At 41.9% G+C, this 25,251-nt stretch overlaps 1 protein-coding gene, 1 long non-coding RNA gene and 1 pseudogene across 4 annotated transcripts; all 3 read right to left on the bottom strand.

Annotated features, from left to right (window-relative positions):
• Positions 1-3,092: 3,092 nt before the first annotated feature.
• On the bottom strand, positions 3,093-4,507 carry LOC113462138 (uncharacterized). Of its 3 annotated transcripts, XR_005511596.3 has the most exons (3): positions 3,709-4,491; positions 3,282-3,613; positions 3,093-3,127 (listed from the first exon to the last, which is right to left on the bottom strand). It is a non-coding gene; the product is annotated as an uncharacterized LOC113462138 (long non-coding RNA). The 3 variants fall into 3 exon arrangements; XR_005511595.3 differs by having other exon boundaries at positions 3,093-3,613; positions 3,709-4,507; XR_005511597.3 differs by having other exon boundaries at positions 3,093-3,605; positions 3,709-4,500.
• A 9,538-nt stretch (positions 4,508-14,045) lies between these two features.
• LOC148715295 (S-linalool synthase-like) lies at positions 14,046-22,179 on the bottom strand. The gene is made up of 12 exons (XM_088720952.2): positions 21,751-22,179; positions 21,050-21,239; positions 20,721-20,941; positions 20,503-20,626; positions 16,623-16,738; positions 16,260-16,486; positions 15,678-15,793; positions 15,505-15,597; positions 15,084-15,299; positions 14,872-15,001; positions 14,529-14,771; positions 14,046-14,449 (listed from the first exon to the last, which is right to left on the bottom strand). Exons 1-12 carry the CDS (start codon positions 22,049-22,051, stop codon positions 14,147-14,149), a joined length of 2,280 nt encoding a protein of 759 aa, XP_088577078.2. The 5' UTR covers positions 22,052-22,179; the 3' UTR covers positions 14,046-14,146.
• Positions 17,315-18,671, bottom strand: LOC120110753 (WD repeat-containing protein LWD1 pseudogene; annotated as a pseudogene).
• Positions 22,180-25,251: the final 3,072 nt, after the last annotated feature.

Raw genomic sequence — 25,251 nt, forward strand, 5'->3', positions numbered from 1 at the left:
GGGGGGCGACTACAGTCGTGCAGGCCTTCGTAATCCCTGATAGTGGGCGGTTACAACCGTCCGCCTTCCCAGCAATCGGAGGCTACAAGAAGCCCCGATCGGTGGAGAATTTCATCATCCTCTTCCCTCCTCCTCCACTGTCTTTCTCTCACAATCCTCTCCGATTGGCAGGACCCGGTGTTAGATCCACGCTGCTGGAGCAGAGGGCTACGTCGTCGGAATAGGAGACTAACGATCCCCTTTAGAGCAGGTAAAGCCCTTCTTCCTAATTTATTTTGTAGATCTAGTTAAAAAAAAAAAGAAAAAGAAAGGAAGAGGGTAGTGGGCGCCGGCTGCGGTGGCCGCGAGCTGTGTCGGCCGCAAGCCGCGGTGGTCGCAAGGGGCGGCCGGTGCCGCTGACAGGCCGGGGAGCGCTGCTGGCTGCGGCTCGGTCCCTCCTCGAGCCAGATCTTCCATCCGCGAAAAAAAAAAAAAAAGGGAGGAAAGGGGGAAGGAGAAATCGGGAGAAGAGAAGAGGAGGAGAAGAAAAAGAAAGAAAGAAAAAAAAGGGAGAAGAAGGTTCTGGAAGGAAGAAGGAAGAAAAGAAAAGAAGAAAAGAAGAAAAATAAAAAAAAAAGAAAAGAAAAGGAAAGGAAAAAAAAAAAGAAAGATCCTTAACGGGTCCGACCTAACGGGTCTGATCCGAGTACGGGTCTGAACCTATTAGGCCCAAATAAAATAAAAGAAAAATGGGTTTAGCCAAATTTGACTAAAACCGAGCCAGTCAGATTAGGCTAAGTTCGGACGAACCCAAACTATAAATTGGGTTAAATCCGAACCAAATTAAGCCCAATTGAGTTGGGTCTGAACCTAATTAAGCTGAGTTAGTCTCAGCATACCCAAATTGAATATGAATCAAGCCCAATTCAAAACCAGTTTAACTAAATTGAGACCGAATTGACTTTGGGTTGACCCTGACTCAAGCCTAGATGAGCCACATTGATCCTGGACCAAAATTAAACTTAATTGGACTTGAAATTGAGCCCAATAACATAATCAGAAGACCAAATTGACCCGATAGGGCTAGACCCAATCAGGAACCGAGCCCAATTCTTTAATTAAAGACCCAATTGACCTACGTGAACCCAATCTGGTTCTAAATCGAGGCCAAGGGCTCTAAATTAAATAAATTGGACTTGAGATCCAAGCAAGTAAATTCATGTTATGATAAATTAGAAAATTATGAAATAAATAGAGAATAATGTGACCCCTATGTGATTTATTTAGGTGATCAAGGATTTGTCACCCGGACGTAAGAAATTGGAAAGCATATTGCTGTAAGTAACCTTGGCACTGATCTTAAAGTTTTTAAATTACTATTTATTCATCATTATGAAAATGTATTGCTTATGATATATTTTCCTCAAAATTAGGATCAAGTATATGATTGCATGTGATACATGAATTTGATTAAAGAGCATCCTTCATGTATGAGTTATGAAATTATGATTATGTTAGACTGCATGAAAAATGATATTTGAGGCATGTTTATGCATTTTAAATTATATAATGACATTTATCATTTTCCAACCTATTTATGATGATTATGATTTATGAAAGAAAAAGAATATGATTTATGAACTCTCAGATAGCTATGACCACCTCTAGAAATAGAGGCCAGTCGACACCCTGGAGCTAGCATCCAAAGAATAACAGGCCCTCTGCCAACAGGTTAAAGTTGGTAACGAATAACAGAATTAGTCGACTAAGATTAACAGGCCCTGTCACGGGATTATAGTGACCATAGCAGCACATCCGTCTGAGAGTATGTTTTATAAAGTATGGATAAATGGCGATATTTCTATATGATTTGCATTATCATGATTTTGAACTTTCATGGATGGAACATGCATTGCTTTATGACCTGATTCGTGTATATCATCTATAAAATGTTTTATTTTACTACAACTGTTGGCTTTTTAATCACTGCATTGGCATAATTGTACTTGATCCAATAAGATAGTACCTGGTTACTTACTGAGCTGTGTAGCTCATACCTTTTTATCTACTTTTTTCCTACAGATGAATAAGACCACTAGGAGCAGGGAGCTTGATGTTATTCAGGGTTGGGGTAATTGAAAATCTTATGTAATAATCAGATTTTAGAAGCTCTGTACTGTTCCAAATTTTTCACTAATGTTATGACATTAGTAAATAAAACTATTTATTTTTATTATAAAATTTTTATGTGGCTTCGTGTTATTGTGTGCATAAGATAGCAATAGCATGGCCGTGTCATGATCCGAATTTGGGGTGCGACAGTTTTGATACCAATTCTTTTGGCTCATTGCTTATTTAGTTCATTTCCTTTTTTTTCTTTTCTCTTAAAATAGATTACTTATGAAGTGACCGTATATGGTGTTGAAATATCATTTTACTCTGTCTGAAAGTAACTTTTCATTCTTTAAAATAAGTTAAAGAAATGGTGAACGTGCGCTTTTTGTTGAATTTTTTATTTTTATCCCTTTTTCTATTACAGATTGATGATTATTGTCTTCATATTTTTAGCAAACTCAATCCGTTGAATGGTGTTTGTGTTTCTTTTAAGCCTCTGGTTGCAAGTGTTTAGGATTAGGGCCATACAATTTGTTGAAAATTGTGAGTGTATTAAAACGAAGAGCCATGTTCCTAAATGGTGAACCCTCTTATGGATAGAACAATTAGCAAAAGGTAGAAAATTAATTGCAATAGAGCTTTTGAAGTTGGTTGCCATAGTAGCTCAGAATTTCTGACATTGCCTCTGAATTAGGGATCGCAATCGGGTCAGGTCGAACATAAACAGATCGGGTCAGATTCAGATCGGATCAGAAAATCATAGACCTGAACCCGACTTGTTTATTAAACAGGTCAGAAATTATAACCTGAACCCGACCTGTTTAATAAACAAGTAACCCGATCCGATCTGTTTAATCTGTTTAATAAATAGATAACCTGTTTACCCAACAGGATCCGACCTGTTTAACCTATTTAGCCCAACCCGATCCTGTTTAATCGGTTTAATTAAAAATTTCTTCAGATTTCATACTAAATCGAAGAAGCACCAAAAAGAAATCTGGGAAGAAGAAAAACATAGACTCCGGAGCTTGTTCTGTTTCAAGAACACATCAAGTTACAATTTTTTTTCCAAAAAATATGAAACAAAAAAATCTAGATTTCTAATCACAAAATCAAAACAAAGAACAGAAGCAAGAAAGCCCTGATCAAAGTACAAAAAAATGAGTTTCAGAAGAAAAAAAACCCACCTTCAGACCAACCCGGTCCTCTTCCTGTGGTCTCCTCTGGTGCTCAATCCCACCCGTGTGATCTCTCTTTCCCTCTCTTGCTCTTTCACTGCATCACCATCACGGCCGTCACTGCTGCTCTGCTGCTTCCGTTGTTCCGAGGGTCGCCCCAGTCTCTGACCCTCCTGCCCCCCACCAGCACGGTGACGGGTCCCGCCCTTCCCTCCGCGGCCATGGCCATGGCGACCATAAAGTTCATGAGAATGTCCTCGTAGTTGCGCTGGCGACGGAGGGGAGGGAGGCGTAGCCGGCGGCGAGATAGAACAGAAGCAAGATCAACAAAACCTAGATTTCTAATCACAAAATCAGAACAAAGATGAAGATAAAATAGAAGCAAGAAAGCCCCGATCAAAGTACGAAAAAATGATTTTCAGGAAAAAAAACCCACCTTCAGAGCATTAATAAGGCCGGCCCGGTCCTCTGCGCTCAGATCTACGCATCAACAAACACCAAGAAGAGGAACAGAGATCAAAAAATTAAAAGAAATAAAAAAAGAGAGATCCGAGGGAAATAGCGGAGGGGAAAGGAAACCGGGAGTGGTAGTGGGGAGAGCGGAACCGAGATCGGATAGATTGAGGCTGTCTTCTTGCTTGTCGTTGCTCATCGTCACCTCCGCCGAGATGCGAGAGAGAGCAAAACCCTAGGGAGAGACAGAAGGATTGGGGAGCGAGGGGAAAGGGTGAATAGGAATTAGGAAGGACTAGAGTTATCATAGCGGGGAACCCAGACGCCATGGCTTCGCAAAGATCACGGACCAAGGGATGATCCAGATCCTTGGAGGAGATCTAGAGTTAGGGCTTCATACCTCTCAGTCTTCGGATCCGGCCGTAGAGAAGCTCGTAGAGGAGGACGCGGCGTTGCCATGGGACTGTGGGAAGGGCCGGCGGCGACTTCGTGGGCGACGTACTCGTGGGTGTCGACGAAGGAGCAGGACCGGGCAGCGACCAGCTCGGTGACGAATCGACGGGAGGGGAGGGAGGGGGCTGGTTTGCGGAGGCGGAAGAGGCGGTCGGGAAGGCAGGAGGGGTCGTCGGTGCCGTCGGAGGAGTCAGATGCGGTGGGCTCGAGGGTGGGGGAGGAGGTGGACTAGAGGGAGAGCCGGAGAGGTCGAAGTGTCGAACCAAAAAAAAAAAAAAAAAAGGGCACCGGTGCCGTAATGACCCGTGGGGAGAATATTTTAGATGGGTGATCGTCCTGCTATGCCCTTGTTGAACCCAACTCATATACTAAACAGAGGTTATTAAACGAATTATACAGATTAAACATGTCAGATACAGGTTAAATCTATATCTGATCTAATTAATAAACAGGTTAAACGGTTCAACTTATTTATGATCTGAATCTGTTTAGACCAAATCCAAATCTGTTTATGGCGGATCGAACATGGATCGGATTGGCAGATCGGGTCATATTTTGCCATCCCTACTCTAAATTTCTGGCTTCAAATTTCTCATTTGAATAACTTAAAAGAAGGAAAGGACATAAATTACTGTGATGAAAAATATCCCATGCCTGGTCTTAAAATAAATACCTCATAAGCAGCTTAAGGGACTAATACCAAAAGCAAGAAGATAGAAAATTATAATCATTATGCTGAGCAGGCTAGCGAGATGCTTACATGGATAATATGGTCACTCACACCAGCTCCACACAGTCCACCCAGAGAAGTCTTTGTTCTACTGGTATAACACCATAAGTAATCAGGCGAGCAAAAGGCCAACGCTTCCACCCTGCCTGTCGAGCCAAAACACCCCAGCACCCCAAATTGTCAGCCCAAAAAAGCTGATGCACCACACATTATGTAACTGAATGAAGGGAGATCAAAACTACAACTTTGATGACAAAAAAGGGTTAATTTAATGAATTTCATTAATTCATGATGCACATCATAGTTTCAGAACATATTTCACTCTCCAAAATGTCCACACCTGACTAGCCCTGATTCGAATTATTAAAAAGTTTAAGTGGCTCAATCCATTTACACACTAAATCTGTTTTGTCAAAATCTAAACCTATTTATTTCAGATCGGACATGGGTTCAATATTTTTTTTTCTGATTTTTATGGATATATTTATTGTAAAATAGTATAATTTGTCTTTTCGCCGATTTACCCATAAAAAATCTTCCAACTCCCACCCATTCACTGCCTTGCAATTAATGCGGTCTCTACCTTATTTTATAATGTTCATTGCTGCATCACGCAACCACAGCTCTCTAATTGCTTGATCTTGAGCGTGAAGGTGCCACAACTGTTTGATAGTAATCATGCGCACGATTACTAGCAAAGCTAGTCAACTGGTTGTGGTTGCGTACTACGTCCCTCGTATCCTGCAGTGGCAAGCCTCCTCACTGCATGCCAAACGGATTGCACTAATTCATCATATCAAAAATGTTATAAGACATTTGTAGATCTTTGTATATTCTCATATCTCAAGTGAGTAGCTGTCGAAAAATCTTATAATAAAAAATGTGGGCTTATTTGATATTGCTTTTGTTTTTATTTTTTTTCAAAATTTTTATAAGAAAAATGAACTAGACTAGACGATATATGCGTAAAGTTTTTTTCGTTTTTCAGATTGTTTGTAAAGTCTTTAGAAGTTTTGATAGCAAAAATTTATTAGTTTTAGAATAAGTGAAAATAAAAACAAGAGATAGTAGAAATTTTGCATAAATATTATCTTCAACATTAATCTTTATATAGTATTTTGTTAATTCATGACGAAACAAAGGGATAGAAGAATAACAATACTAAACAGGCTCAAATTTACTTTTGACATGTTTTGAAGCCAAGGTTAGGGTATCCTGACAGCAAACTAAGTTTAAATTAGTCAAAGCATGGGATTTCACAATATTCAAATATGCAAGAGACCACTTTCCTTTGTTACATCTAATTACTTATCGCATATCCGTTTCTACCTTTTGCTACATCCTTGTTACCTATTTTTTTCATAGTTTCCACATAGAGATACATTCATAAAGAAAAATTAGTATGCTTTTTATTAAAAAAATTATTGTGGTCCAACCAAATGTCCAAAAAATACACTACCATAAAATAAGCAAATAGAAGTCCAGAACAATCCAAGGCTTCACTGTGATGCTCAGAAATACTGAAACCAAAGAGATCTAGGAACAATTTGATATGTTTCTATAGTCAAAATAGGTTGATTGGACAAGCACCACATGTTCTAGCCAACATCACATCCACTAGATGGCTTCGAAGGCGTGTGAAATTTTTGGCTTAAATGGCTTAATTTATTGTGGAGTTTTTTGGCATCTATTTGTAGGACATAGGTGAGGTCCAACCCAGCAATAAAAACTTGATTCTTGCTTTGCAGCCAAGTGCTTACCTTTGACATCAAGTTTAAGTTTAGAACTCAATCATGTCAAATGCATTAAGGACATCCTAAAGTAGAATTCAGAACCTACCTTAAAACCTAAAGAATTTACCTTCTTTCACACGAATCTACTATTGAGTCGCATAATGGTCGCCTCAAGATCTGTAGGTGGATGAATGAAAAAGTTTGGAGTGCTTTCAGGTCTATGCGGAGCGCGATCTAATTTCCAATCCTTGTGCACCAGCAGAAATGAGGACATTTTTTTGGCTTAGCATTGCTTAACCTGTAAACTTATTCCATGCAGCGTATTTTAATTTAGCGATGACCCGTGGCTCCCCATATTGCTTCATTGTTTTTAGACTACCCTGCTTACACGCTTACTTCCACTTCTATCTTGTGTTAATCATGCCTCAAGTTCGATCCATGACTTCATCTCCTCAAATAAAATTCCATTTGACAATAAAATCTAGCTAATCTGGCCCATCGGGTGGTGACAAACTCTTCAAGCCACCAACAAACAGATGAAAACCGAAAGCAACTTAATATTGGTTGGGACCTGGGACATCTGAGCCATGGGCTCCGGCTCTGCTTGCCCTCTGTGCCGCTCAAATGGGATCTTATGGAATCATTAGGGGCCAGGACCAGCCATGTGGTCCGGTGCTGGGTTTCCTCTTGATACACAATTAATCCACCCGAAAAGGATGCTCTCCATCTCCATGTCAAGGACCACAAACTAGCGGACGTACAGTTGCTTCTTAAAATATCTGCGCCTCCCTGGCTCCAATCATTCCTTTTTCTGTGGTTGAACGCTGCTTATTTTCTCGAGCCCTTCAATCATATGTTGCATGTAAGATGCATTACATCGGCGATAGCATCTGAGCCGATTAACCAAGAGAAAACCACGCATAAAAAAATATATTTTTGGATACATGTTTAATCAGGAAATATAACTCGCAGATGCTCCATTTCAACGGCCATAATCCTTCTATATGAATTATCTGACTCCTTCAACAGATGCCTGTCATGGTCAGGCAGTACTCTTTTGTTGTTAGGATGACGCCTCTATATATTTGTATTGCACCAGTGTGCTCCAAAATAGACTATACTGTCTTTCTCTTCTACATGCAATGAATTTCTGTTTTCTGATAGGATAAACTCGCTCAGCAAAGCAATCTTTTCTAGTATGAAATACAACAATACAGATTTAGGTATGTCACAGCTGTTTCTACACCTATGCCTGAATCATAGAACCTACACCTTAAACAAAGGTACTCGAATAAAGGAACGCATCGAAACAACCACGCAGGAGCAGGGGCACCCTAACTGATGCAAACTCTTAAGCCTCACATAGTTTAGTGTTCGTTTGATTTCGGAAGGCTTCTTTTTGGGAGGCATTTGATTACAGAAGCTACTGCTCTTGGATCCAAAGCTATGTTGTTCAGTCCTTGAAACCGACCTCTATCTTTCACCAACAATTCTTTCTTGTTAGCTTAGCTGTAGCTGTAAACTAGCCGTTGGAGCTTGTACTGTAGTTATAGCTGTAGATGACCTATACTGTAGCTGTAGCTGTTCATGAGTTGTACACGATAACCATCTTCCCTTATAAAAGGAGGGCTATAACTGTTCTTCAAGAAATAAGAGAAGAAGTTTACTTTCCTCCTACCAAGTTTACTTTCCTCGTTTCTCCACATCTCTTCTCCTTCTAACATGGTATCAGAGCCATAGAAATCCTGAAGCAATCTTTTTTTCTCTCCATCTCGTAGGCCACTGCCGGCCACTTCTTCTTCGGCGGCGGCGGTATCGCCGGGATCGTTGGGATCCGGCACGTGCTTCCTCTCACTGTGGCTTTCCATCAGAAGCCATACCTTTTCTTGTGGAGAACCGGCCAACCGCAGCAGTGCAAGAGCTTCCGCCGTCCGTTGCTGGAGGAGAAGCCCGTTCGACGTCAGGCGCCGGCTTCGGAGAAGAGGACTGTCCGCTGCCAGTTGTAGAGGCAACCGGCTCTCTTTTGCTCTTTATTCCCCGGCTTCTTGGTCTCCTCCTTGCGAACGGTGGCCGTGAGCACTCCATTCTCCGGCTTCTTGGTCTTCTCCTTGGGAACGGTCGCCGTGAGCACTCCATTCTTCTCCTTGGTGACCTCTTTGTCTTCACGTTGTTCGACAGCCGGAACCGCCACAAGAACTTGCCGCTGCACTGCCGCGTTGATCTTTTCCTCCTGACGTGATCTTGGGCGCCCGCAGCTGCACATCCCGTCGCAAAAGGTGACATAAAGCTATTGCTCCCGCCACCCTGTGCAGTAGCTTCCCGAGTCTCCCTACAGGCGAAAGAGCAAGGAGCCTTGGTCACGTCTTTCTGACACCCGAGACGTGATACAAAGCCATTCTGCCCAGGGTACATTCTTTTGGCCATCCTCATGTCCCAAGTACAGAGGCAAATAGAAAAAATTTTGGTCATGGTCTGAGAAGCGAGCTACAAGAAACGTAGCACAAAAAGTCTCCGTCACGTTTCTCCGGAAAAAAAAAAAAACAAAAAGAGGGGAAGGGAGAAGTTGCTTGAGATTTCAATCATAGCTATGTCAACTGATGTTACACGCCCTATTGAGGTTATTTTGGATGGAAGCAATTATAATGTTTGGTCCCAACAAATGTCTGTTTTCCTTATCGGGCGGAGATTATGGAGATTTATCACCGGAGAAAGAAGGCTCCCACACATATTTCTACAGAGTCCGATACTGATTTTGAAGAACGATGGGAAGAATGGGAGAGTACACACTGTAAGATTCTCTCTTGGTTCATTAATATATCTATGCCTTCTATTCAAACTCTTCTTCCCAAATTTCGAAATGTGAAGCTCGCATGGGAATTCTTGGCAAATCGCTATAACTGCTCGAGTGACTTGGCTCTCCAGTTTCAATTGGACTCTAGGATTCACCAGTTGCATCAAGCATCTGGTCAATCTATTCTTGACTTTCATTCACAGATTAGCAGTCTTTGGGACCAGCTTTTCCAGGCTGATCCTAATTTTACAGACAAGGACTCTGCCAAGAAGTTTCAGGAATATAGGGATCGTCGGCAATTTATTCAACTTATGATGGGCATTCGAGATGAATTTGAGAACACCAGGGCTTCTTTACTTCATCAATCTCCTCGGCCAACTGTTGAGGTAGCCCTCACCGAGCTTATATCTGAGGAGACTCGCCAAGCTACTCGGCGAGGTGTTTCTACTGATATGGTTATGGCCACATCAGCTGGTATTTTACCCACTCCTCTGATTCATTCTGCTTCTGTTCCAGTAGTTGCAACTACTCCTTCAAAGTTAGACAAGGGAAAGACTAGTAAATTTCAGAAATAGTATTTTTATTGTGGCAAACTAGGCCATAAGATCTCAGAGTGCAGGAAAAAACAGGCTGACAAGAGAGCAGCTCAGAAAGCCCATACAGTCTCGCCATACCGGATTGTGGCTGCTGCGTCTACTGGATCGCCGGATTCTGCGTCTTCTTCTTCTTCTATGCCCACTTCATCTATTACTACAGCTGATATTGAGGCAATAGTCCATCAGGTTCTATCTCGCACTGCCCTCTCTACCATCTCAGGTAAACTTTTTTCCTGGTTTATTGACTCCGCCTGCTGTAATCACATGACCTCTGATTCCTCCTTAATTCCTTTGAAAACAAACTTAAATCGTGTTCCTGTTATATATACCGCTAATGGCTCCCATATGGATGTTAGTCATATAGGGTTTGTCTCTACTCCTACTCTTTTTTTACCATATGCATATCTTGTTCCAAAATTGTCTTTCAATTTGTTATCTGTTGGTCAACTTGTGGAACATGGTCTTAAAGTATCCTTCACTGATAAAGGTTGTGATGTGCAGGATCAGAAGACGGGCCAGCTCGTTGGGACCGGGCGTAAAATCGGCCGCTTGTTTGAGCTCACATCATTACATGTACCTAGTTCTAGTCCTATCCCATCAGTCGCTGCTGTATCCTCGAGTCTCTGGCATTCTCGATTAGGGCATGCCTCTCTATCTCGCGTTCAATCTTTACTTTCAAGTGGTCATTTAGAAAAAGTTCATTTTCAACCTTTTGATTGTATCTCTTGTCAATTAGGAAAACAAAATGCTTTATCCTTTACTAAAAGTGTTTCTTTCTCCACTGCACCTTTTGACTTGGTACACTCTGATATTTGGAGACCTGCTCCTGTTCCGACTAAGGGAGGATCAAGATATTTTGTGATATTTATCGATGACTACTCACGGTATACATGGCTATATCTTTTACGTGATCGCTCTGAGTTGCTTGACATTTTTCGTGACTTTCAGCAGATGGTCAAAACCCAGTTTGGTCGGCCTATAAAAGTCTTTCGTAGTGACAACGCAATGGAGTATACCTCTACCTCATTTATGGAAGCACTTAAACAAGATGGAACCGTATCCCATTGGTCTCGCCCTTATACTTCTCAGCAAAATGGTCATGCCGAACGAAAACATTGACATATCTTGGACACTGTCAGGTCTCTCCTTCTTTCTGCCGCATTACCTGAGTCCTTTTGGGGAGAGGATGCTCTTACAGCAGTCTATACCATCAATCGGGTACCTTCTTCCACTATCTCAAATAAATCACTATATGAAATTCTTCATGAAAACGTCCCTGATTACTCTTTTCTAAAAGTTTTCGGTTGTGCTTGTTTTGTTCTCCTTCCTTCACATGAACATACCAAACTTGGACCACGCTCACGTCTTTGTTGTTTCCTTGGATATGGTATCGAACATAAAGGCTATCGATGTTATGACCCCATAGCTAAGCGACTTCGTATATCCCGACATGTTCAATTTTGGGAACACAAGATGTTTACTAGCATATCTCCACTCTTCACGGGTCCTCCTCAGTATTCCCCCATCTTCAATAGATCCACTGTTGATCTCTTTCCAGATTCCCCTTCTGATGCAGGTAATGAGAGCTCATCAGGTAATCTTTCTACGTCCGATTCCACAGAGTCTGGATCGTCCACTGATCTGATCATCACAACCGGAACTTCCGAGCCTCTTCCTACTCTTCGCCGCTCTAATAGGGTAAGATCCACCCCATCTCATCTTAATGATTATCACTATTTTTATGCCCTTGCTACTTTCTATGAGCCTCGCAATTATCGTGAGGCCAGTTCTAATCCCCTTTGGCAGAAGGCCATGTCTAATGAACTCCAAGCTCTTCATGATACGCATACATGGGATCTGACTGACTTGCCTCTTGGAAAGACTGCAGTAGGGTGTAAGTGGGTATATAAGATCAAGACTCATGCTGATGGTTCAGTAGAACGTTACAAAGCCCGTCTTGTGGCTCGAGGATTCACCCAGAAGTATGGTATTGACTATGAGAAAACTTTTGCTCCAGTTGCACGTCTTACCACTTTTCGTTCCTTACTTGCAATTGCAGCTATTAAGCAATGGAAGATGCATCAAATGGACGTTAAGAACGCTTTCCTCAATGGTAACTTAGCCGAGGAAGTGTATCTACAACCTCTCCCAGGTCTTATTTATCCACAGGGAAAAGTTTGTTGTCTTCGAAAGGCGCTCTATGGCCTCAAGCAGTCTCCTCGAGCTTGGTTTTCCAAGTTCAGCTCAGTCCTCACTCAACAGGGCTTCACTCCTAGTGCATATGACTCTGCCCTATTTATTCGCCGATCTGAGGCTGGTATTGTTCTTCTCTTGCTATATGTGGATGATATGGTTATCATTGGAGATGACGTGTTAGGAATTCATACACTTCAGCAATTTCTTGGACATTAATTTGAGATGAAGGATTTAGGATCCCTCAGCTACTTTCTTGGTCTCGAGGTGACATCCAGCTCCGATGGCTACTATCTTTCACAGACTAAGTATGCTTCCGAGTTGATATCTCGTGCTGGGTTGACAGATAGCAAGATCGTGGATAGTCCTCTGGAAATGAATGTTAAGCTTCTTCCCACCGATGGTGAACCATTGATAGATGCAACTCTGTATCGGCAATTGGTTGGCAGTCTCATCTACCTGACCGTGACACGCCCTGATATTTCCTATGCAGTCATCCTGGTTAGTCAGTTTATGCATGCCCCACGCTCTACACACTATGCAGTAGTCCTACGTATCCTTCGGTACGTTAAGAGTACATTGTTTCATGGCCTTTATTTTTCAGCCCACTCCACTCTAGATATACAGGCCTACTCTGATGTTGATTGGGCAGGAGATCCTACAGATCGTCGCTCTACCACAGGTTATTGTTTCCTACTTGGGTCATCTCTTATCTCTTGGAAAAGCAAGAAGCAGACAGTTGTCTCTCGCTCCAGTACAGAGGCTGAGTATCGTGCACTGGCAGATACTACCTCTGAGTTCTTATGGCTTCGATGGCTACTACATGATATGGGTGTTTCCTTGACTAGCCGTTCTCCCCTTCATTGTGATAATATGAGTGCCATGCAGATTGCTCGTAACGATGTATTTCATGAGCGAACAAAACATATTGAAATAGATTGTCACTTCATTCGGCATCATATCAAGCAAGGTACTATTCAGTTGATATATATTGCTTCTGCGGATCAGCTTGCTGATATCTTTACGAAGGCACATCCACCGGAGCGTCATCGTGATTTGGTTCGCAAACTCAAGTTGGCATCTTCGCTCCCATCTTGAGTTTGAGGGAGGATGTTAGCTTAGCTGTAGCTGTAAACTAGCCGTTGGAGCTTGTACTGTAGTTATAGTTGTAGATGACCTATACTGTAGCTGTAGCTGTACATGAGTTGTACACGATAACCATCTTCCCTTATAAAAGGAGGGCTATAGCTGTTCTTCAAGAAATAAGAGAAGAAGTTTACTTTCCTCCTTTCTCCACATCTCTTCTCCTTCTAACATTTCTCACGGGCATTATCCAAATATGTCCACTGCTCTCCTATATATGACTAGAGGATGATGCAGTTTAGGCCCTTTGATAGAGATCTTGGATACTTCGGGAAGGCCAAAGAACCCAAATATACAAGTATAATTTGTGTATATATAAAGATCAATAAGGGTACGGATAAAACAACCATAAATTCTTATTTCAACTACATTTCCTTTATTATCATCAATATGTTGTTCATAGAATACCATACTATGCACTCTTTTTAGCATAAACATAACAATATGGGAGATACAATAGCATAAATTCTTCAACACGCACAGTAGAACACTGCCACCTACATCTTCAATAAAGGACTTGGAGAAATGGGAGGCACGGCTACAAACATGTAGGAAGATAAGCACTATAATTTAAGCAAACTTTTGGGCCTCACATAGTATAGTGACCGCTTGATTTTGGAAGGCATTGCTATTAAATTATAAACTATTTTATGGTTCACTTCTTGAAGCCGACCTTGAGCCTTCACCGACAGTTCTTTCTCAGGACTATCATCCATAGACTGTCATGCATTCTCCTTAATTGACTCATGAGCATTAAGCATAAATGGTGGAAGAAGCATTGTTTAGTCATCCATTACTAATGGCTCATAGATGGCCATGGTAATGTCCTGAAGTAGCGCAGTAGGTGAGTCGAATGCATTACAAGTGTTATAAAGCATCTGAGACCCCTTCAAAGCACATAGATGGACTTGTTTCCATTCTTTCGGCACTTCAGTATTGCTATGAGTCATAGCAATCTCAAGCAGCTGCTTCTTCAGCCTATCCAGTTTGTTCTGTATGTATGCAATTGAATCTTCAATATTTGCCTTTGGATTCTCTTTCAAGTATAGTGGCACCATGTTCAATTTTCCATGTTTCATCTCTTTCTGAAATAATTTTGCATTGGTTTGAAAACAACAATAATAAGACAAATAGACATGAAAAATTATGGTAGAGCAGTATAACCTCATAGCTTTGAATGTCATTCAGTAAGCGAGTTGAGAGCATTAACAATTTGGTAGTTTTGCTATAACGGGTTCTTGGAGAGTTTTGTGGGTGCTTTGGACTTGCAAGATAACATGCAGGGAGAAACACTGCTTGTACAGCTACAGAGATCATTCCAACTTGAAGGTATTCATCAATTGATGGTGCATGTTTGCATCTACTCCACTCGGACTCCTTCAACCACGCATTGAACACGTCTCGCCACTTCACATGCGACAACATATTTGAACTTGCTCAAACTGCAATTACTAATAAGAAAGTAGTGTACACATCGATTTTCAAAAGATGGACATGAGAAACTTACGATATCTTGAAGAAGTGTTTTTGCATCATAACCTTGTTGGTTAAAAATCTTCAATGTAATAAAACATACAAGGTCATCAAGGGCATCAAAAATAACTTTACTATGCCCAAATAAGCCTTCACCTTCCCAACTATTACCATCAAACTAATTAGCAATATTAAAAAGTAACAATGTGTAAATTCTTCAACATTCATATAGCAACTAATCAATACCTTTGGACTGCTTCGGTGAGGCATTGTAGTTCATTCAATGAACCATGCTCATCAAAAAAATCATCCGCAACCGTACCTAAGATTGCACACTTTGCCACAATTTTCCGTACCTCTGAATCTAAAGGAAAGAAAATGGGAGCGGAAGCAAGGAAGTAACAGTGTGTTGTACTCTCTCGTCCAAAGCCCATGTTGGCAAGTCCCGTATCTTTGGACCACCTAGTGTGATGTATTGATATTATAGAGTAGAGAATCAATTAAATAAGTAAACAAAGTGAAAGCGGAAAAAAATGCGATAGCATTCTGTGAAGTAGCATAGATTACTTTTCTTCTAAAAAAAAAAGAAAAGGAAAAGAAAAGCGCATTTATTACTTCGCTTAGAAAAGAGGAAATCCATATAATTTACTTTTATCTTGAGAATTACCTCTTTAGCTCCTCGAGTTCAGTCCTGTAGACTGATTGGCGAGTCATGAAATTTTTTATGGCAAGTTGAACAATGTCATCGGGGCATTTAAGCCTGCAGTTTTAAATAAAGCATTTGATGTCACCAAACATCATGTTTAGATATCCCTAGTACTTAGTTGGCGGGTGCCGTACCTGCAAGAGGAGGACTTTCCTATCCAAATACTATAGCCTCTAGTTCTTTCTATGTATATCCGGTGCTCCAGATGATCCATTCGTGCTAACCATAGATGTTTCAACTCGTGCTCAATCTGGTTTAGCATATAAACATTAAAAATTATCAAATTGAAGTACTAGTTGTTGAAACCACAGCATACGACATAGATCACATGATGTCTAGATGAAAAATATTTTTTTCAGCAATTTACATAAACTAGATTGTTCTCCAAGCATATATTCTGACATCTAGGGATATTTAGCACTTCTTGCCTTTTGCAACTCTAGATAGATCTTGTAAATTTGTTGAAAGAGTAATGCTTCTACGTCCACTAATATAAAAAGTTTCTCGATGTTGATGTGGCGTGACGGACTTGGCATGCATAATTCACCAAAAGATGGTCACTTGAGCCATGTAATGCCAAGTCAGTGCCCCATTGGTGAGAGAAACTTCGGTGTCGTAGAGGACTAGTAGTGCAAACTATTTATGTAACTTGCATGGTGTGTACTATATAATTGTTCAGTTACCTCAATTAAAAAAAGAAAAAGCTGTTCAATTACCTTCTGGAGATTAGAAAGAGCCGAAGGATGGTCTTTCATATCTTCGCCCGACAATCTCTTTTGCAATATTTTCTTGGAGAAAGTTTTGGCATTTTCGAGTTCTGGTTCCTCTAGAAATATCAAATGTGTGGCTCTGTAGACAGCATACATAGCTCCCAAGAAGTCTTGGAAGTTTTCTTCTATATGCAGGAGCATTTGCGGGTCATGCAAAAACCAGCAACACCTCTCTATAACATCAAAAGCAATCAATCATTTCCCTTTCCATGGAAAAGCAATGATGTATATATTTATTTAGATGTCTGTGTATGCATATATATATATATATATATATATATTAAATAGATGCATACGTAGAATCCTTACCTGGAGATATTCGATGGCCGTGCCTCCTCAGGAGTTGAAAGGCTAAAGAATCCTTGAATATTTGGAGCGGTAGATCATGCATTTTAGACGGTTGCAGCTCCTCTGTGCCCCAATTCCTACATGAGGAGTTCCAATTATGGACTCATGATTAGCATGGCTATGTTTGTTTTCTTCAAAACTGTGAGGATTATAAAAGATGTCAAATAAGTCATGAGGGTTAAATTTAAGAAGGTTATATTTCAACCCATTAGACTAGTCGATGATGACGTACACGAAGGAACACTACAAAAGAAAGGATATCTCCCGACGGTTTTTTTAGTCTCTACCGACGCTTTTAAGCGTCGGCGAATTTCCAGCCCACGCACCCGGAAGCGTGGGTCAGACGTCGGGCAGGTGGGCGTGGGTCCGGTTTTTGCCGACGCTAAGAGAAAGCATCGGTAAAAACAGAGATTTCCCGACGCTAATAAACGCGTCGGCAAAAACAACATTCGCCGATGCTTTAAAGTGTCAGAAAAGCCCAAACCAGTTTTGGGTTTTCGCCGACGCTTTAAAGCGTCGTTATAAACATTTTTTTAAAAAAAAATATTTTAAAAAATATTTTGAATCAGAGCCTCGATTCCTCCCCAATTTCCTCTCCGCCTCCTTCATCGCATCCCTCAGATCCCTTCGGCGAATCGATCGGCTCCGGAGCTTCAGATCCCGCCCCCTCGCGGCCATTTCCGGCGGGTGACGCTGGCCTGGTGGCGGTGGAGCTCGACGACGGGGAGGGTGGGGAAGCGGATGTCAAGGACGACGACCTTGGCGGAGTCCATGATGATGGTGGCCATGTAGCGGGGGTCCTGCTTGTTCCAGCCAAGGCGGACGAGGGGGGTGTTGGGGGGGTCGGCCGACTCGTAGATGATGGTGGAGTGCTCCTTGTCGCGAAGGTCGAAGACGCGGACGGAGCTGTCGGCGGAGACGGAGGCGAAGACGCCGACGCCGCCCCAGGCGATGTCGTAGACCTCCTTGTCGTGGGCGATGAGCTGGGTGTCGACGGCCTCGCGCTCGATGTCCCAGATGGTGCAGGTGGTGTCGATGGACGAGGTGCCCACGCGGCGCGGCTCCGCCTCGTTCCAGTCGAAGGAGGTCAGGGGATCGCAGAACTCGGAATTCCGGTTGCCGTTGAGGAGGGATCGGAGCTCAACGCGCGACGACGAGGAGGACTTGGAGGAGGAGTTGTTCTTCTTGCTGTTGTCGTCACCGCCGCCTTCGTCATTCGACGATATGCGCCAGATGCGGAGGAAGTCGGCAGAGGTGGCGAGCTAGGAGATCGGGGCGGAGGCAGTCGCGGTCGGGGACGGACATGGTCTTGGTGGGGGTGTAGGGGTGCTCGAAGGAGAGGGCCACCAGGCCAGCGTCAACGCCATCGCCTGGGCGCCCCACAACTCCTGCCACATCTGCCGGCCGGGGCTGGAGGGGGCGCTGACGTAGGGAGTGGAGCAGGAGCTGTCGACATCATCCGAGGGGAAGCGCAGGGGGGAGAGGGGAGGGTCGAGGTGGTGTTCGCCATGGTTGGGTTCTGCGAGCTCAGGGCTCGGAGGGTCGCCATTGCGAAGGTTTTGGAGCTCCATTCTCTCTCTCTCTCTTTCTCTCTGTGGACTATAGCTTCTCGGAGAAGATATTATAGACGGAAAGGACGAAGGGGGAGGTGGGGCTCGTTGGACACTTAATAAATTTTGGGTCGTTGGCTTCCGACGACGCTTTTTAGCGTCGTCTTAGGCCTGCGATTACACCAACACGTATTAGCGTCGTTTTTTTCCGACGCTTTTTACAAGCGTCGCCATATTTAGACGTTAGACCGAAAATTGCCGACGCTTGTAAAAAGCGTCGGCAAAAAAGCGTCGGTAAAACCGACTTTCCCTGTAGTGGAATCTGTCACACATGTTCTTAAAAAGGACGAAACTATGAACGAGACAAGCAAGTCATGCAGGTCCAAGGAATGTTCAATTCCACTTCAAGAGAAGCAAGGCTATGTGCATGGTCAAACCTTTAAGGATCTACCCAACCCATGTTCCCATCTGTCGGAAATGACTACATTTGCAATAGAGCTTAGAAGAGTACCTAAAAGTACACCCCTATCTAAAAAAAGAAAAATCAAACCTCACCACCACCTCTAACATTCCCACCCAGCCTCGCCCCATCTAGATCAGAGCCTAGATCAGAAAGGATGGAGCAAGTGCTTAAATTATTCAAAATCGAACATCTGTCTCTCGCTCAAAAAATTTTTGGATGAGTGATAATACCATCAAAGCAAGCATAGATGATAATTGATACGATCTTTTATAAAATTTATTTACATATCATTCTTTATATAAACACTATAATAGTAATAGTACGTAGTAACAATAATAACAGGAATCACATCAATAATAATAACAACAATAAGATATTGTAAATAATGGATTGCATTGTGAGCTGAATGGATAATATTGTAGAGTTATTAACTAGGAACAACTTCTAATTTTTGTTTTGTTTATTTTTTTAAAAAAAATAGTTTTAAGAACTTAAAGTTCAAAATCTTTTTGGAGTCACTTAGTTTGCATTTGGTGATGGTTGTGAAAATAATTGTGGTGGTTGTCGCAAGAGATAAATAAGAGATGGTTGTAGCGGATGGTAACGGCCTATAATGGCGACAAGAATGGTAGTAATGATAGGCAGCAAATAGCAGTTCAGCTGCTGGCAGTTGAAACAAGAAGCAATGATGGTTATCACAAGTAGTTTTAATTTTCAAAACCTTTAAAAACCAAAATTTTCTACTTTTACAATTTTTAGAAAATGAGAAAGAGTTTTTCAATAATTGAAAATAGAAATGAGGTTACCAAATACCAATCCTGTCTTGGATTTTGTGTTAAAAAGAAAAACCATAACTCCAACCATATACAAAATGGAACGTTTAATCATTGTATCGAAAAGATTATATATTGTTAATGACACTTGCCACAAACAACTGAACATAGCTGGTGAATTCTCAACTAATCATCCTCATACAATTGGAACCATTCTTCAGCCAAGTGATCATTAGGATCGATCAGCAAGAAAAAATTTTGTGTATCAAGGTCCTTAAAGCATAATATAGCATTTGAGAAAATAGTCTGAAAACTATAAACAAGCCTTGGTTGTGATAAGTTGATGAAATTCGAAAAAAAGAGCGAAGTTGATATAGCATCCTTGTGTGCTCCACTATGAGGTGAGACTCCTCTAGAGCTTTGGTGAGACGCCAAGATCAAAAGGAGAAGAGGTGAGACGCCATCTCAATTCTCTTGTTGTTGGATTTTGTGGAGGTGAGACTCTTTCCCAAAATTCAATAGTTATCTTCCTAATTTTCGCCATCTACCACCCTTTTCGTATGCAATCCTAAGTCCATTAGGAGCCCCCTAATCAGGCCACACCATATTCCCACATTTTTTACCAAATCAATTAATCCAAATAACCACTCCAGCCGCTATCCTCAAATCAGCCAACTTCCTTCATCTACAACCATCCAATTAAAGCCCTTAATTGTCGCCGCATAATCTCTTCTTGATTCCTAATTCAATTAGGAGGCAATTCCCCCTTCCATCCATGTGAAGCCCTAGCCTCCATTGTCATTACTAGAGGAAAAAGAAAAAAAAAAGAGAAAAAAAAAGAAGAAAAGATTCAGCCACCATCATCAATAGTGTCGATCAGCAAGGAAAAATTTTGTGTATCAAGGTCCTTAAAACATAATATAGTATTTGAGAAAATAGTATGAAAACTATAAACAAGCAGAAAAAAATTAAAAAGAGCGAAGTTGATATAAGGTGACCTAAAAATTAAACAATATTCAATTAAGCAGAAAAAGAGGCTAAAATCGTAATCTTACCGATAAATGTGATCCATCACATCTCCTATTTCCTGGGTGAAATGTTCACCACATCCTAGTCGCATCAAATGGTCCATCAGGCACAGCCTTATGAGGTCTTGGTCCACAGGAAATCTGGGAGGAACTGTGTCACATGCCAAATTGTACAGAGTCACCCTCTTCCGTGTAGAGATAAAGTAAATACCATCTTTCGGGTCTATTGCTGCTTTAAAACTCACCTCCACGCCCACATCTTTGGACCATGGCTTCCAAATACTCCTTGCAATCTCCATCTCCCGTGATTATGAATGCACAAGCAGTTGCAGACGGGGAATGGAACAGGGATCCATCTTCTCTCTTATGCTTGAGAATATTTTCATGCTTCCCTCGGTAGATTGCTGGCAAGGCCTCGAGGTACAGTGGAAGCGGAAGATGGTGACGACCATAGGATGTTTCTTCCCTGCAGATGAAGTAGGCAGGTATCAGGAATGAAGAATACCCGTTTGAGCAGGTAAATTTGAAGGAAGCTTTGGAAATAAGAAAGGAAAATGTTGCAAGAAAGATCTACATTTTGAAAATTTTCTCCCTTTCATTGAAGATATCTTCCACGGCTCTTGTGTAGCCCTGAGGAAAGACCTCTAAACCTTTGGCCTTCGCCAGCTCAAGCATGCCCGGGAATACAATGGCAAACCATCGGGGGATGCCACCATGGTGTTTCATAAGCAGCTTCTCCGTGTCTGCATGAAGAAACTTCAATCCTTTTTTTTTTTTTTTTTTAAGTTTTTGGAAAAGTTGGAAAACAAATTAATGTCAAGGGTCTAGTTCAAAATGCACACAGTTTAGAAATAAATGAAATACATTTCGATGGTCACATCGAAGAACTATTCTAAAATCCTTCTGGAGCAACCTAGTAGAAGAATAGATATTCTAATTTGGAACCTTAGTTTATGAAGGAATTTAACACCCAGTCGTTTCCTTGATTGGACTTTAATACACAATCATTTTACTATTAGAATTTTATTTTTAGTCCTGCATATATTTAGATGAGATTTCAACATACACGTGTATTTCACACACTTTTATTGGCTCCTGTAGATGGTTATATTGTTTCTGCACACACGGTTATATTATCCCTGCACACACAGTTATATTTGTGTACACAGTTATTATACCTACGTACATGTTAAGATATAACTATGTACAGCCATTGGGGGTCGAGAAATAAAGAAATTTTGAAGAATAATAACAAGGAAAACGGCTTAATTACACCTTTCTCTATATTTATGGAGCCAACGTTCCAAGTCTTGAGCGCGGTAATACAGGCCAGAGTAGCAGTAAGGCGGTCTATGGTGAGATCGAGCTCTCCCCATGACCCTCCATCGTTCTGGTTGCGGAGCACCCAAACCAAACAGTTTGGGAACATTGGACGACGACGTCGTTCAGGATTGGGTATCATGGCTACCCATGCAGTCTCGTAGGCAGACGATGGCAGAAAGGAGTATAAGTCAGTGGAGGGAGAGAAAACCTCTTCCTTAACCCTCTCTACGAGGCACGCCAATGACTCTTCCATGTCTTACTGAAGCACAACTAGGAAGAAGAAGAAGAAGAAAACTAAGAGTAGATGAACCTGGATGTCTTGGCTGAATTCTTGTAGGATGTATTTATAGCGTGATGGGAGGCGGCCGCTCCCACCCCTCCGGGCCTCACGCAGCCTGCAGACCCCGGCTTGTCGCGTTCTATTTTGTTTTTTTAATGAAACCCCTTGAAAAGCTGTTCACGTGCGAGCCCCCAACAACAATGCTTGATAGTTTTCGACGGCAAGTCGGAGATGGGGACCACCACCCCAGTTTATTCGTGTAAGGGATGGGCGAATTTTTACGGTGAAAAAGACAATGAGAACGAAGACCAGTACTGCTTGAAGAAGGCAAGTAGAATACTTCTTTGATCTTCTTGGCTGTGTATGATATTTTCGGTTTCAGCAAAACAAAAAAAAAAAATAGAGTACTCCTGCGTACTTTAACATTGGGGAGAGGCTGAAAATGAGAGATTTAGAATAAAGACCATCAGTGATCTTAGATCACCATGGTGATCTCATTTAGGATGATCTTAGATCACCATGATGATCATTTAGGTCACCAACACCTCTATATCTATTCATTTAGTCGGTCTTAGTCTAATCTACTACCAAGAGCATTGCAATTGCTGTTAGCATGCGGATAATCTCATAGGCAAAAGCAAAAAAACGTGTAACTTGGAAAAGCCCAAAAAGAAAGGGGGAAGAGCCCCCAAAAAAGGAACACGACATATTTAGGTGTTCCTGCGTCTAGAAACCGCATTTGCGGTCGCGATCCGCTTCTTCCAAGAATTGGTGCCAGGCTTGATGGGCGGAAGCAGAAGACATGGGAAGATTGGTTTTAATCAAATCTGTTCCCATTATCTCGCTGATCTACTGGATGGTACACCTTATCATTCCTAAGTCTATTATTGACTGCCTTCATCTCACTTTGAGAAACTTTCGACGGCAAGTGGGAGATGGGGACCACCACCCCGATTTATTCGCGCAAGAGATGGGCGAATATTTACGGTGAAAAAGACAACGAGAACGAAGACCAGTACTGCTTGAAAAAGGCAATTAGAATACTCCCACGTACTTGGGCCCTCGGGAGAGGCTGAAAATGAGAGATCTAGAATAAAGATCATCAGTGATCTTAGATCACCATGGTGATCTCGTTTAGGATGATCTTAGATCACCATGATGATCTCATTTAGGTTACCAACACCTCTATATCTATTCTATATGCAATTCAAGAACAGATGCGGCAAGAAAAAAAAAAACTGCACCTGGAATGTCCACAGGTTATAAGTTTGTGAAATAAATAATTCAGCATCTTGTGAGTGAGAGCCATAACTTGTGTTGATAGCTGGAAGATACATAATTTAGCATCCTGAAAATGTGAGCCATAAATTGGGTTAGGAGCCGAAAAAACAATTTAGCATCCTAAAAATAAGAGCCATAAATTGTGTTGGGAGCTAAAGAGCAAACACAGCGTGCCATCTGTGAGGACATATGCGGGCGTGTGTTTAGTCCCACATCGGTTATTCGCTGGGTAGATCTTGGGTATTTATACAGGATCAAGGAACCCAAATAATACCTTCCGGCTAGCCATTTTGGGTGAGGTCCTGGATTGTTACAAATGGTATCAGAGCCAAGTTTAGGTATCCTAAGGTTTAGGTTCCGGCGAGTGTGTGGGGGGAAAAATATCTAATAACTTATTAAAGTATCCTCTAGATACATTTTCTTTGCAATCTTAAAATGTAAAAACTAACTTGTGTAGGTTGATATGGCACGAGGGAGTGGACGTGGGCGTAATAGGAGGCCGACTCACTTTGCTGATGGCTCCACTGCTTGGACGCCTTCCGAACAACAAGAAGGTGCTCCACCCTCGTCGGCCAGGAGTATGCACCCGCAGGAACAGCACGTCAACCCTGTTGGTAGTGCTCTGGAAATGGGAACCCCGAAAACTCCAAGGACAGGAACCTCGGATGAGCCTGGAATTCAGCCTAATGAACCACTGAGTGCTTCTCAGATGATGCAAACAATGATGCAACAACAAGCTACTTCCCGTTCAGACATGATGAGAATGATGGAGATACAACAATGCTTCATGGAACAGCAGCAATAATTTATGCAGCAACAGTTACAACACTAGCAGCAGCAGGTGTCTCCTCAGTATCTACAGGGGGCTACAAGTCGGCAGGAGCATCATGTTAGTTTGGCAGAATTCAAAAAGTTTGCACCTTCAGCTTTTAAAGGCACTTCTGATCCTTTAGAGGCCGAGACTTAGTTGAATGAAATGGAAAAAGTTTTCAATGCTTTGAGATGCCCTGATGAGGATAGAGTCACTTTTGTTTCTTTTATGCTGCTGGGAGAAGCGGATATTTGGTGGAATGTGAAAAGAGGAAAGATGGGACAGAACGCTACATCTTTGACTTGGGAAGGATTTAAGGAACTTTTTCGTGATAAGTATATTCCCCAAAGTGTGAGACTGCAGAAATTCTGAGAATTTACCCGGTTAGAGCAAGGGAACATGACGGTCGCAGAGTATGCTGCCAAGTTTGAGGAACTGGCCAGATTTGCTCTAGGTCAGGTGGAGAATGAAAGAGAATGAGCTGAGAAGTTTGAAAGTAAACTTAGAGCCCGAATCAGACAACAAGTGTCTACCTTCGAGCTTTCTTCCTACAAGGATGTGGTTAACAAAGCTTTGGTAGTTGAAAGGGGCTTAAATGACACTCAAGAAGAGAGGAAAAGAATTTTGAAAAAGAGGAACAGACAAGCTGAGCTACAAAATAAGCATGGCAGAAATACTGAATCCAAGCTCAAGAAACAAACTACTGTGAATGATAAAACTCAGCATAAGGATACTGTAAAATGCTATAGATGTGGCGGCCCCCACTATCGAAGAGACTGTCACTGGTTTAATGGGAATTGTTTTTCATGTGGCCAATAGGGCCATAGGGTAGATACTTGTCCTAATCGCAGAGAGCAACAAACTCGACAGGCATCTCAGCCTATCACTACAGAAAAATAGGTCTTTCCCGGCATTTTTTATAGCTTTTGCGGATGCTTATAAGCGTCGGTAAAAACCCCGCCGACGCTAACCAAAGCGTCGTAAAAGCGTCGGCGATACCTGAGTGAAAATTTTTTTTGCCGATGCTACAGAAAAGCATCGACAAAAGTATAGCTTTACCAACGCTAACAAAAGCGTCGGC

This window comes from Phoenix dactylifera, chromosome 1 (genome assembly GCF_051530095.1).
Source record: "Phoenix dactylifera cultivar Ajwa chromosome 1, Ajwa_hap1_PhDact_Kaust_v1.1, whole genome shotgun sequence".
Taxonomy (NCBI): domain Eukaryota; kingdom Viridiplantae; phylum Streptophyta; class Magnoliopsida; order Arecales; family Arecaceae; genus Phoenix; species Phoenix dactylifera.